The sequence below is a fragment of the Buteo buteo genome, chromosome 16 (assembly GCF_964188355.1).
Source record: "Buteo buteo chromosome 16, bButBut1.hap1.1, whole genome shotgun sequence".
NCBI classification, from domain to species: domain Eukaryota; kingdom Metazoa; phylum Chordata; class Aves; order Accipitriformes; family Accipitridae; genus Buteo; species Buteo buteo.
Window position 1 is genome coordinate 25876112 of NC_134186.1, and position 14191 is coordinate 25890302.

The window sequence follows — 14191 nt, forward strand, 5'->3', positions numbered from 1 at the left end:
CAAGAGTATTTATATAACTTCAGGTAGTATGCACTACTGTATATGTATGTACACACCTTGTACATACACACGGCTGAATGTATGCATCTACAGTAGGTATTCACTCCTTGTTATAATCTTTGTAATGTACTATCCCATAATCTCTATCATAGACATCATAGGAATATACTATGGAATAAGCCTCTTACAAATTATGTGACTGACATATAAGTATATGCCAGAAACTCATCCATAGGAAGAAACATGTCAGCACATAAAAGCCAGATAGTAGGGCTGGCAGATATGTCTTGTGTATTATAAACCAGAATCAATTACTGGGACAAAGGGAAGGGCTTGAGTACATTTTCATTTTTGCTCGAAACAGCAAATGTCACAGTAGGTAAAAGAGTAAAAACACTGGTAAATGCTCAGGGGAGCAGAAGGCTAAAATACTTACATCATGAAGAGGATATGCAGCTGAATAGGTGCCATTATTTAGCAGTCTCTTAATCCCAAATTTTTTCTTCCCTTCTTCTGTTCCATATGGGCAACGTGTAAGAATATAATTAACCTGAGATTCAAACACACGAATTTCAGTCCTTTCCTGCTTTAAGGCTATTTAACGGAAACCTATAATGGTTATGCACTGTGTGTAATCTGCAGGAACAATACGCAAAAGCAAAAAGTGTTTCTTCAGAAGGCCTGACCCTGTATGAGACCGTTGAGGGTGCGCCTGCCTTGTAGACGTCCAGAAGATCCATTCCAACAAATAGTATTCCAGATTTCTAAGAAAGATGCACAGGCACCTTGGCTTCTTCATACTTACCCACAGATTTATATACTCCTCCTCTGCATGAATATTCTATCGGGACCGCGTAAATCTACATGTAAATAGAAGCAGGCAAATTGACATACGTACTATTCTGTTTCTCATGGATGGTGAGAAGAAAGTGCTCTCGTCATTAATGAGGTACAGTTCCTGCTTGTCCTTGCTGAACGGTGCTGTGAAATAATCCGGTTCAGGGTGCATCACCTTCTCAGGGAGCCTGAGCGGTGCAAGCATACAGTCCAGGGGGTTCTCCACCGTTGAGGGAATATCATTTTCCTTGATGGGAACTTTAATGTTCAGCACTTCTGCATATGTGATCAGAACCTCCCATGGGGCATGGATCTTCACAAAATAAATCTTGCCATCTTCAGATTCCTGCCCCAGGAAAGTTAAATCAGACATCAGACTAAACTGTATTTTATTGCAAGATTTATGAGAACGGTTCTTATACAAAATTTATTGCCTTTTACATATTTTTGAAAGTTTTTTAAAAAAAAAAAAGGAGGGGGCAATAGGGGGACTTTTTGTGTATATATATTTTTTTTTTTTCTAACTGAAAAGCTTATCCGAATGGTTGGCTGTTCATGAAGATAATCTTTGCGCTACTAAAAGCTCACAAAAGCTTTTCAAACTACATTAATCTTGTACACCGAGGCCTGAATACTCTCATTACGCTCTGAGCGCATTGGAAACACAAGGGTTTGCTACGCAGGGCTGGCCACTTGGCAGCCCACACGTCCTGCAGGCCACCCTGCTGGACTGTAGAGCTGTTCTCTTTCCTGGAGGTGGCAGTTTTCATACGGCAGAGTAGAGCATACAAGACGCCTTACAAAAAGGAGTTACCAGCCAGAGCTAAGATCTGTTACAGCCTCGCAGCTATAGTAAGGAATAACCTTACCATAGGCCTCACCCAACAGTATATGTTGTTCTAGTGTTCCTCTGCATACACAGGAGAAAATGGCAATCAGAAGGTATTTTTAGCATGTTGCTCAATGAATCCCCATCTACGGCTGTTACAGAGTCTGAACTTCATCAAGAGTTATTTTCCCCCACTCAGTCTCTGGCAGGACAAAGCATGCTGATTGAATAAATCAGCATCCCGTGTTCTCCAGTTCTTAAACAAAAGAGTAACACTACTCAAACAACCTCAAGTTGTTACATCAGGGTCCTTCCTCATAATTACAATGTGCAGTGGACGTATGCTAATCCATTCACTGACTTCCAAATATGTTACTAGTTGTTAGGTGGGATTAAATCTAGCTGTAAGCATACTTCCCATTTACATGTGTTTAAACAAAGTCACAGATATTTTGGAACTGATTTATTTTTGTTATGAAATCAAAAGCCATCACTTCCTCCTGAATCAAAATTCTTTGCTTCTACAATTCTTGTGAACGTATCTGGAAAAATAATGCAAATAAGCACATTAAGCTTTCACCTAAATTAGTCACATTCCACTGAAATCCGCTAGAATAATTTAAAATTTTTCTCAAAGAAACAAAGTGGTATATATTAATTAATAATTTGCAGGTCTATTTCTTTGGTCCTAATTTTTCTCTCTTTTTTTTTTTTTTACCTTCTTGTCTTCTGTTTCTAGTTCCAAACCAGCTTTTTGCAGATTGCTCTCAAATTCTCTTCTTCTTTCCTGAAAAGAAATAAACACACTTTATTAACTGATGAAGTTAGCAACTAACTGATCACTTACCGATGACTTCACTGAGTTTCACTCCTCCTCACTGCCTTGATAACAACCCCTTAATGCTATGTGACCTTTGTGAAAGAAAGCAGACCAACAGACAAAAATCCAGCCGATGCATACCAGGCCACTGCTGAGTGAAGGCCAGCCTAGTGATTGCAACACATCAGGAATTGCATTGACTAGCAACAGGAAACCTATTTGTTAGGAATAGGCTCAAAAACTGTGCAACCTCGTTAACCAGAGAAGTAAATGAAGTCATGCGTCTTGAGCATTTTTGGCTCTTCGGGAGGGTGGTGTGTGTGGTGTGTTATTGTTCAACTTTAGCTATATTTCTAAGAGAACGTTAGAACGAGATGAAAAGAGAAATTCTGGAAGCGTGTGGAAGACTGATCGTTTATAGTGACATCTATTTACCAGTTTAACTATCAAGCTTGATACAGATGTTCAAGTACTGATTACAGACAATTCAAACAGTATACTTCACAAACAACATAACTGTAAAACTAGATAAGACTAACAAATCATCACGTGTAAGCTTACATATACTTAGCTTGCATAAAGTCAGTGTGGACTTCATGCAGAAATAAACAAACCTGCCTGTGGCAGTGCAGGATGGCTGCATGACCTCTGACTTTGAGGCTTTTCTTGAAGTCTGTATTTTGCCAAGTAATTCCTAGGTGGTGTCTTTAGGTAAGAACATTTTCTTCCCCTCCTTCTCTGTAGAATTTTTGCTCCTATTGAGAGACTGAATTAATTTCCTTTTAATTACATAAACCTTGCTGAAGAACTGCCAGGATAACTACAAGTTAAGCTAAATACTGAGCCCTAGCCTCTTCAGAACGCACTAGCTAGACTACCAATTTATTTCTAGCTAAAACCTGCAATGCTGTGTGAAGTTTTCTCTATTGAAAGGTCTTAAATGACATTTTTCAAACACACTTAAAAAAACCCCCAAACACCATAGTTTTCAGCCAATTTCCTCTTCCTGCATATCTGTGAGAAGCAGGCTACCCTATTTGCATTTCAGTTTGCATAAACTACTCAGATAAATGAATACAAAGAATAGCTTTAACGGCCCTCAAATCTATGTTAAGATGTATTCATACATTTTCCTGTGTTAGTGGCCTTGCATTTTTATCTGTCGCATCTGATTTTACCAAATATTATTAGATATTATATCAGACACTGACCTAGATAAACTTAAAAATATGATAATTCCCGAGTTCTAGCACATGCTGGGGGCAAATGCTATTCCATGCACTGTTTTTTAATTAATGTATCTCAAAAACCTGCCTACACGCACCTGTATAAACTCACCAGAGAACTCATTCACTGACCTGCTGATCTAATAGAGAACAATACAACTACAAGGTGATTTATGATTACATTTGAAAGTGCTATATTAAAGCTGACATTCCAGCCTGGTATCCGAAGCTACGCGTTACTCTGGATTACACTTTCTCCAAACAAAGCACATTGGCATGCGTTCTTTTCCCCAGCAAACTCTGGAGAAGAGCCAAGCGAGTCAGCTCAGAGGCTTTCTGCCACCAGAGACACCAGCCAGCTCCTCCTCCAGCTGTGCAGCTTAATAACAGACGGAGTCAAAGGTCTGGCCCCATCTTACTGATCTTTCCTTACTATGCACTTAGTGTGATAAATTGCAGTGCTCTAACAGAAATTACACTCTTTTTACCACCTTGCTCTCTTCCCATAAGTCACCTTCTCCGAAACCCATGTCAATGTACTGAACTTTCCAGTCATTTGAAACAACCATCTTCAAAAGGAAATCAGTCCACTGCAAAAAAAACCCCAAAACAATGCTCCCCCTCTTCTTGCCAAAATACTGGATTCCTTCTGTTGCCGTCAAAGGCTTAAAATGGACAAAATGTACCCTTGGACCAGTGCTGTTTTGTTTTAATATGTACTTGTAAGAATTTTAAGCTTACTGTCCCAAACCTAAAAAGCTAGACCTGGTGCACCTATTTGTGACTCTGCTATAGATGCCACTCTGCAGTCACAGAGGGAAGCAACATAAGTCATCACATTACAGAAGACCAGCAGCAGTAGGCTTCCTCATGTTTTAAGTACAGTTCTTAAGCCTCTCCAAAGCATCTGTAAAAGACTGAAACCACATTGTCTGAGACCACTGTGGCCTATATAGGAGAGAGACCAGTAGGTCATTCAACTCTCCAAACACTGCTGTAGACATCCCACACACTTAGACAGAGTAACTTTACCATCTAACGTATGCTTGGCTGTAATGAACCATCCCGATAAAATTAACAAAGATCCAAAGTCCAGTGGTACTAATATGCCCAATGCAGATGCAACACTGCATGATTAGGTACCTAAGGAAGACAGAAAACTTTTATAAACCTGCTTCTTGATAACAATGCTGTTACTGCTAGTAACGACAATCAATAAATAGGAGAATAAAATAATTTTAAGTTTACAACACACTATTCTTTAATCAAATTCCTCCTCCTTGCTTTTCTCTTTCCTTTAGGGAGCGAGCACCAAGCTTAGAAAAGCCTTTTATGTATCAGGATGCTCAGGCTTACTTTTAACTGCAGTCACGTGTAGGATATGGGAAATAAATATGGCCTTTAGGAACTATCACATGCTACTGTAAAGCGTACAAGAACTCTGCCCTTAGCTGTACCCTGAGAAAACACAATTCACTGCACAGGACTAACACAGATGGGCTCAGATTAAGCTCAGGCTGCCCACGCAGCTCCCTGGCAAGAACATTTCAGGCGAGATGGTGCCTGTTTAGGAAAAGCCCCTTGTCGTCTCATCCGCCTGCAGCTACGAGAGCGGGAGGCTGGCGAGACGGATGAGATAACCGGCCCAACCGCAGCACCGCAGGGACTGCTCACATGGCTTGGGAGGATGCTCTGCATGCCCTCCACAGCAACAGAGACAGCAAACACCTTCCTTCTGCAAGTACCAGCCAGGCTTCTGTAAAGCAGCAAGAAGAGGTGCCCAGTGTGGCTCAAGCCCAGTTTTCAGCTGCTCCTGCAGAGCCGGGGATGCGGCTTCTCCCAGTTGGCAGCCTAACAGTGCAGCAGGAACAACAAGCATCTGATTTTTTTGCTGCCCCTGGCTCCCTAACTTTGGGCTATCTGGGGCCTGTGAGAAAGCAGAAGTTTCTGTCTGAGATGAAGAAAAGTGGGAAAGGACTAGATAAAATTTCTTTCCCTATCTCCATGCTCCACTGGGGACGGGAGGACTTTGCTTCCAGTAAATATAGGAACAAGTTACTTTGCACAGAGATCCAAGAGTCCTAATGCTCTGGAGTTTCTTGTAGAAGAAATACACTTATGGAAAAATAAAGATCATGTCCTGGTCACACCTGAATAATCTCTTAGAGAGTTTTAGAAATTATGTTTATTTTTCCACATTCACATGTGTTTCATACATCAGTAAAATATTTCCACTTATCTGCCAGAGGCTTTCAGGAAAAAATATAAAGTATTGTCTCACAAAAATGTAATCCTCCTTTTTCTTTAGAGAGACTTTGTGGTTAGGATTTATTCATGTAGCTTATAGAAGGCAAGTTCAATAGAGAGTTTGCACTGCAAAGTTTCTGGGAAGCATCAAAGTTGTTAATGCATTTGTTCTGCACGAAGCTAGAAAAGATGAACAGACCGTCTCTTACATCTGTATCCGGCCTGTGTTAAAACACACAAAGAAGTTATTCATCTCCTTCTTAGAAATGCAGAATAAAGCTGTTTCCTTGAGACAAGGAAACAAACCCGTTTGTCACAACTGTTATTCTCTTCCCATGAACACTTCTATTCTTAGCTGTTACATTTTGCTGTATCATTGTAGTACAGAAATTCACATTTCTTTCCTGCGATGACTGTACAATAGCAAGTACAGTATGTCAGACAAATTCCAAAGGCTGCAGTGCATCACTATTTAAATCTTGTTCCCACAAAGACAACAGCACAGTACTTCTGTGCTAAAAAGTCTGCATTAATTTATGGGCATATTCATGTTACAAAGGTCTATGCTGGACAAAAATATAGGGCAAATTTAATTTTCTTAGCAGTTTCCCTAAGAACCATGTAAAAACTCACACACCATAACACTGATATCTTCATGCCTGTCTGTTCTGTGATGGCAGAGCTAACCTACAGAGCCACAGACCAAACGCCTTCTTCCATGGGCCATAAACTCTTTTGCCAGTAACAGAGAAATACGGAATTAAATCTCACGAAACTTGATCCAGATGTTCTACTCTTTTGTAATAGAGAGATGTTTCTTCCTAGCTAAGTGCATTTTTACTTCAAAGAGGAACTTCAGTATTAGCTACTAGCTCTTGGGTTCTTCCCCATGTCAATCCTTCAGTCAATAATGACACGCATGTACATGGCCTCTGCTCTGGCAAAGATTCCTGCCACCCTCTAATGACCTATAAACCAATGAGAAGGAAATTGCTGCACACAATATGAAAGTGCCTAGACTGAGCATCTGGCTCGTTTTCCTTCCCACTTGAAACATTACCTAAATAGTCTCCATTTCTTCCCTCATGTTATTTGAGTATGACTAATGGAAAAGTTTATTTTAAGGGTTGCTTTCGCATATTTTGCATGGATATCTTTTTCTTCTCTCTACACTGATTGGTCTCCTCTTCCTTCTTTATTAAAATGTATTTTGCTTTATGGTAGAAGGAGGAACGTAGCTAGGATTACAGCCTGACACAGAGCCAGTGTGGATTTGAAAAAGTATGCCTTCATATAAACCTATGGTACCAGCTATAATATAACCCTTGGTCTCCTAAGCAAATCTCCTAAACGTGGCTAGCTGAGGAAAGCAGACTCTGAGATGCTTAAGATGGGAAAAGCATCAGAGATGATGACAGGCATTTTTGCTTTTTTTAAGGTAACAAGTATATGATGCAGGAGCCGTGTTCTACACCGGACCGTATTTGCATATAGGCAGCATAAGTCCTTAATGAAAACATTATTTCCTTCATAAAAGAATGCAAGCAGTAAGCAATTTTTTGAAGAGCACAATTGTGCAGTTTTGTTCAAAGGAAATTATAATTTTTAATTATGAAACACTTTAATATGACAAGATATAGATGAGAAGCATTCTTTACTTCACAGACCTTTAGTTTTGATCATGATTTTGTCATAAGCTTCCATATAATTAGTTTTCTTCAGAAAGCCTTATCTTTCAGAATAATGTGATTACATGAGAATGAAGTCTTTTTTGGTTTGTTTTTTTCGGTGGTTTTTTTTTTTAGAACAAACTGTGGAGATGTGTATTGGAAAGACTGGCTGGTAAATGTAACCTCTCCTGGTCAGAAAGAAGGCAGTGAATAAAGAGAAAACAAAATAATCAAAATCCCTGTAATTATTATTTTTTAAACATTATGCTTATATAGAATTTATTGTTTGTGTTGACTGCATCTCACAGTACCGGATTTTTTAAATAGCCTGAATTTATGTATTAGTCAAGTTAGACCTCAAGTGTCAGTCTGAGCAAGGAACAAATACATGTCATTTACTGATTCAGTCTGACCTACTGCTACCATTCAGGCAACCGGGTCTTGCTGGGAAGGTTCAGGGATGATCACTGACGAGCATTTCAGAGAAAGCCTGTACGTCATGCTCTGTTACATAGGAGGTCTCTTTTCAAAGCCACTTTAAATATTCTTCCAGAAGAACAGACACATGTAAAGAGCAAGTCAAGCACACAGAAGAGCTCAGAGAGGAGCTTTGTGTTTATTTTGCTTAGAGTATTAAAAAAAAAAAAGTCTTAAAAGGAAAATCACATGGATTCTTGGATCTAAGAATCCATTTCTGCTCTAACTGAAGTCAAAGGATGGGGGGGGCGAAGTTATTGTTACATCTCATTTGGATAAAGCTTTGCTTATTTAGAAGAAACCTCCTTCATTTAACTATTTACAGATAGCTTCACCAAAGCCACAGCTAACTGTAAGATGTTAAATGAAGAAAGCAAAATAATTTGGATTACTTGGCATTGATTGTATAATATACTGACCAGCCTAAGTAATGGAGAGTGATCAATTCAGTAAATAAAGCCCCAAAAATCTAATTGGGTCATAATGCACAACAGTGAATTACGCAGAAATTCAGTACATGGAATGGCTTTTTATGCAGCTATCAAGTTTTTAGCTAAATCCAATTCCAGCTGAGTGTAGTTATTTGAAAGGCTTAGTAATTGATATTCTGGTTATGACAGATAAGAATCCAGAGGACCTCAAAAAGACAAACTTACCAACTTTTTTTCCCATTCCTTATTAAGATCATCCACATAGGAGAGAACAAAATCAATTCTCCTGACACCGTCCCTGAAGAAAATAGAATCTTTGCTCTGATGTCTTTTATCAATCTGTGGAAGATATAGGCATATGATTAAAAAAACCCAAGCATTGCCGTTGCTCTAAAATATAACAGAAGACAAAGAAGTTCCCCCAAATTGCCTCAATTCTTCAGTTTCTTCATACCTGAAGATATACTTGCACAAGTTTTAACAAGGGCTACATCCAGTTAAAATAATTTCAAGATTAACTGCTTATATGCACAAACACTACATGTAAATAACTGGTATATGAAGAATAAATATATGTTAGTATTTACAATAACCTGTGAACAATGCTACCATTTATTCTTTCACGGTCTTTACAATGTGTCATAAATGATCAAGACAAGTGTTATTTGACAGCATGGGTTTTTTTCTGCAGTTAGTCAGAATGCCACTCTATATAAAAGCCAGCTAAGGCACTGCTCATTGACTTGAAGCAAGTAGCAAAAAGTAAATTCCATGCATTGTATTCTACATAACAAGATTCACTAAACCAACCACCACAGAGAAATATGGCCCAGCTATGACTACATATGAAAATGCACACAAATGATACAGGGGTTACATTTCAAAATTGAGTATTTACTTTCTTGCGGGGAGGGAAACCTAATAAAATGTATCAATGCAACAGGGTAATTAGTATTCCAATTGATCTATTAACAGTCATCTTTTCATTTATCAGCCAGAATGTCGTAATAACAACATTCATCTTCTTCACTGATTAGGCTACAGTAATTAACGTTAAGCAAAAAAAGACTATTACCTCACTCTCCTAGGGAAGTTAGCATAATATTAGGTAATATTATTTATTACCGTATCAATATTCAGCTCTACCAAATTGTTTGCAAGACTAGAGGTTCATACAGCACAGTGCTCTCCATAGAAGCTAATACTCTGGTCTAAATTTACCTCCATGCTAAGGAAGGTTGTTGGTGGGTTTTTTTAACCACACCCATCAGCAATATTGTATTTATATAGGACTGAATTGGGTTTTTATTTTATTAGAGTAGGAACAAAAAAAAGAGAGTAATTCAAAGGGATATGTCTCTGTCTTCTCCCTCTTAAGCCATGCAAGGATGCACGCGAAATGAATTCTGTGCTTTCTCAGAGAACTTTATAACTGTGAACCTTGCTCCCAGTTAACAAAAGGCATCACACAGTGAAGCATGTTATTACTGCAGCCATCCAAGCTACTTGCAATATCATTCATCACTGTTTTACCCTGAGACGTCGCTTCAGGAACAGATTATATCTCCTTCCACTCTGCCGGAATAACCAACAAGTAGTTAGCAAGCCCACTGTTCCTCTCCAAGACCCAAACCAACTGCTTCGAGCACATACCCCCCCAGCTACAGCTAGTGAGAAATCTGTGTCCTTAAGAAAGCCAAGAAAAGCTTCCAACTATTAGGAAAACACAAGTATTCCTAAACAGTATGAGTATAATGTCTTTTTTATTAAAGGCAAAACTGTGCTGGCATTAATTTTTATTATAAACTCAGGTATTTTCAAATAATGACTCCTAAATTGCTAATTGCCATCATTTGGCTACTTAAGCAGATTTAAAAAAAAAAGGAACAATGAGAAAGTTTCTTTGAATGCAATGCAAAGGCAACAAAACAAGCACAGGCTAATGAAAAGAGCATGCAAGTTTCTGTTACGCTCATGTCAGGTTGGACCCACTGGGACATAAAAAGATGAACTGCAACTATGTCATTCCAGAGCTGACAAAACCACAAGCAATAATATCTGCATACTCCGGGATATGTGTTTATCTTCAAGAGGCTCAAATTTAATAATACTAATACTAATACTAATAATAATAATAAATAAATAAATAAAACCCCCCATTATTCCATAGCTTTATACAATTTTATGCCTCTTCACTAGATACCCTGGTAACTGCTGAAACCAGACAGTAGCCTACTTGGACTATCCATGCATTCCTCAGAATTCCTGTATTTCTGAAGCTATCCTAGCCTTTGGGGAGCTACAAAACTCTTGGTTGTGTTTGTTGTTCCTCTTCTTGAGAAATATTTACAGCAGATCAATTAACATAGACTACTTTGTAAGAACTGAAATCAGGACAAGCTACCTCCAAAAATGCTTTTGCTTTCAAATGCAGTACATAATCATTAAGACTAAAAGGCTCGCAAAAATCATGGAATCCAATAGAAGAAAAGAAAAGAAACAGCATTTTCCTATTCTATTTTGTGCTTACAGGTTTGGGGGGTTTTGTAAATATAATTGTGACTACAAACAAATTGCAACTGTTTAGATGTTAATTTGATTAGTGTATAGAACCACACCTACATCTTAATAGTATCAACAGTACTCTAATTATTCAGCATTACAGTAAGTGAACACCAAAGTGCAGTCTAACAACTTACAATGTTGGGAACCAGCCTAAAAACAGACTGTCCCAACCACCAATTTAAAAAAATAGAGATTGTGCAAGCACAGACATTGTCCTAGTGATTTAACAAAATCCATATATACAAAGAAAGAAAGAAAAAAAAAATCAATAATATTTACTTCAAAAAAAGCTCCTGCCAAAGGATTGCCCCAAATTCTTCGGGTAGCATAGTTATAATTAGATCATTCCATACGACTGAAGTAATATTTTATCTTTAGTGCCATCAAAGTTTGCTCATTTTCTAAGATGTATCAGAATCCTGCTTAGTCATTAAAGGTCTGACTATCAATTATAAGAAGATGCAGTAGTCATCGTTGGATCTGCTTTGAGAAGGGGAATACTTATCACTTCTCTCTCCTTCTGTACACAGGATTATTCATCACGGATAGTGACAGGCCTACTTATTAAACCCATAAATTATTCCTTTCCATTTTGCTGCATTTGGATTTCACAAGAAGAACAAGATCAGTCTTGCATATTCATGCAATTCCGTGCATAAATGTGCACTTACAGGTTTAAAATATATATAAAAAGTTGGTAATTTGCATTGGTTGCATCAGTGAATCATAAAACATTATGGATTAGTATATCTTATTTCTTAACAGCTCTTTCCAGAACTGTATTCAAACTAATTGATCTTCGACAACCTACAGTTATTAAATAAAGTTACTGCCCATCAGAGCAGATACTCTGTGACGTGTACCTTCTGGAATACAAGTAACCAAATTAAAATTTCCCAATGCAGCACAGGGAGGAAGCAGAAGCTTTTGAATAATACCCAATGAGGAATTACAGAAGAGACGGAGCCAGTCTCTTCCCTGAGGCATCTGGCGAAAACGCAAGAGGCAACAGGCACAAGTTGCAACAAAGGAAATTCCTACTGGATGCGAGGGTGCGGTTGAGCAGGAACAGGTACGACAGGTTGCCCAGAGAGACTGCGTAACCTCCGTCCTCAGAGATCACACAGCTTGACCAAGCAAGGCCCTGACTCAGCAACCTGATCCAAGTTTGAAGTCAGCCTTGCCTCCAGTAGGAAATTGGTCAAGGAGACCTCCAGAGGTCCCTTCCAGTCCAAGTCACCGTACGATTCTATGAAATGGTGCTACCGCAAGCGTTTAGCATTTACCAGTGCTTCCAAAAGTTGGATAAACCCATCAGCTACAAGGCAAGTTCACAAAAACTACTTGTTCAAAACCAAATACTACCTTCCTATTTTCCTGTAGTAACTTTCCAGTCTTAATAGTCTAATTAACTCTCTACGAACTAAGTGACTTCATAGCCTGCGGAGAGATCTGCTAACTGAATGCTCTAACAGCCTATCGTAAGGAGCTAAATTTTTCACATAGCTACTTAAATGTAAACTTACTGGATTCATACAGAATTATATTAATATTCCTAGTTATCCTGTAATCGATAACATCTGCCTAGACATCCAGCGGAGGTCAGGGTATCGGACCACGTTCAACCCAACAACCCTCCAAGCACCTGGACTTGCAGTCCTCACGTTAGACACAACCTAAAGCCCTGCAGCAGGAAATCCTGACTCAAACAGCACAGGTGACAGGAAAGACCCAAGATCTCAGCATGGAAATTAATAAAGCATAGCTCAAGACGAAGTAAGGCTGTAACACCCCCCCCGTTCAGTCTGCCCAGACTGGTTTGGGTACAGCTTGTAAATGCTGGCTGGTGGTCTCGCGCGACGTTCAAATCCATCAAATCCAGGGCCAAAGCACAGAAGCCAGTCACCGCGAACAGGAGAGGGGAAGGCGAGCTGCTGGACGTGGCACCAACCACTAAACACCGTAACAGAAAGTGCTTCAGAGAAACGACTTTGGACCAAAGCTGAGGGAGAGAGACCGAGGTAAACATTTTGCGGCCTTGCTCACCCACCAAAGCACACAGACAGCTGACCTCGGTCAGCACAGTCAGCTAGCCCTCGGTGGTTTAGCGATATCACAGTACCTGAAAGGCAAATACATTTTTCAGATTATACCTGAATGATTTAATACTGTATATTCTCACAGGACTCGCAGGGATTTCTGTTTCTGGTCATCCACCTAACAGGAAATTTATGTCCCTACAGGCCGCTTAGCACAGCTCTCTCCTTGCAGGCAACGGAGCTTCCTCCAAATACACCTTGCTACTAAATATCCTAGCCCTCTCCATGTCCATAATTCAAAAGCAGAGAAATTTGACTCAGAGCAATACTTTTCAGATTAATATTCAGTCAGAAAACTTCAAGTTTCTTCGGGGCCTACATTCAGAAATGGCCTTCCCAACTTCAGTTCCCCGGACTTCAAGGTTTCACAAGCGTCCACCTCACGGAGCTGGGGCTGCAGGTTCAGACCTCAGCGGCCTTCCCCTTCTGCTTTTTGTATTTCAGAGTAGGAAGGTAGTTTAGAGCGGCAATTTCAGTAATAAAGCAGTAACCAACACTAATCTGAGATGGAAGAACCCAATACATTAGCTTCATTAGAGTTCTAGCCCAGGGAAGTATCTCTGGCTCTGACTAACGGGTATGCTGAGAGGTTAACATGAATAACATGATCCCCATCAGCACATCTAGCAGTTATATTATCATAGTCCTACATTACCACACAAGAAACTGCCTGAAATTACAAAATAAAATCGATTCGCAAGATTTTGCTGCTTACAAGATAGTCTACAAACCAAATATTTTTACTGCATACTTCTGATAATCATACAGGCAAATTAGTTTTTATCACAGACAATGTAAAAAAACCAAAATAACAACATTACAAAGCAATTAGTTAATTTATGAATTAACAATCCACTGCAGAAAAATTTTCAGAATACAGAAATGGACAAAACCATAAGGATTTCAAAGCTGAATCAAAATACAAGAAAAGCCTCCATAATTGAAAGGGTAGAAAACATTCAATGGCTTAAAAACAAAATTATCACCCTC

The 14191-nt window shown here is 39.0% G+C and overlaps 1 protein-coding gene across 7 annotated transcripts in view; it reads right to left on the reverse strand.

Moving 5' to 3' along the window:
• The window catches only part of ANO5 (anoctamin 5), a 60922-nt gene that overhangs the window by 23941 nt on the left and 22790 nt on the right, over positions 1 to 14191 (reverse strand). For 4 of the 7 annotated variants that reach the window (XM_075048222.1, XM_075048225.1, XM_075048226.1 and 1 more), the window contains 4 exons: positions 8763 to 8876; positions 2385 to 2453; positions 899 to 1183; positions 437 to 550 (listed from right to left, as the gene is read on the reverse strand). In XM_075048222.1, coding sequence (XP_074904323.1) covers positions 437 to 550; positions 899 to 1183; positions 2385 to 2453; positions 8763 to 8876 — 582 coding nt within the window. Of the gene's footprint in view, positions 1 to 436; positions 551 to 898; positions 1184 to 2384; positions 2454 to 8762; positions 8877 to 10070; positions 10113 to 14191 lie in introns of all 7 variants that reach the window. The other 3 variants (XM_075048221.1, XM_075048223.1, XM_075048224.1) reach the window with 1 other exon arrangement.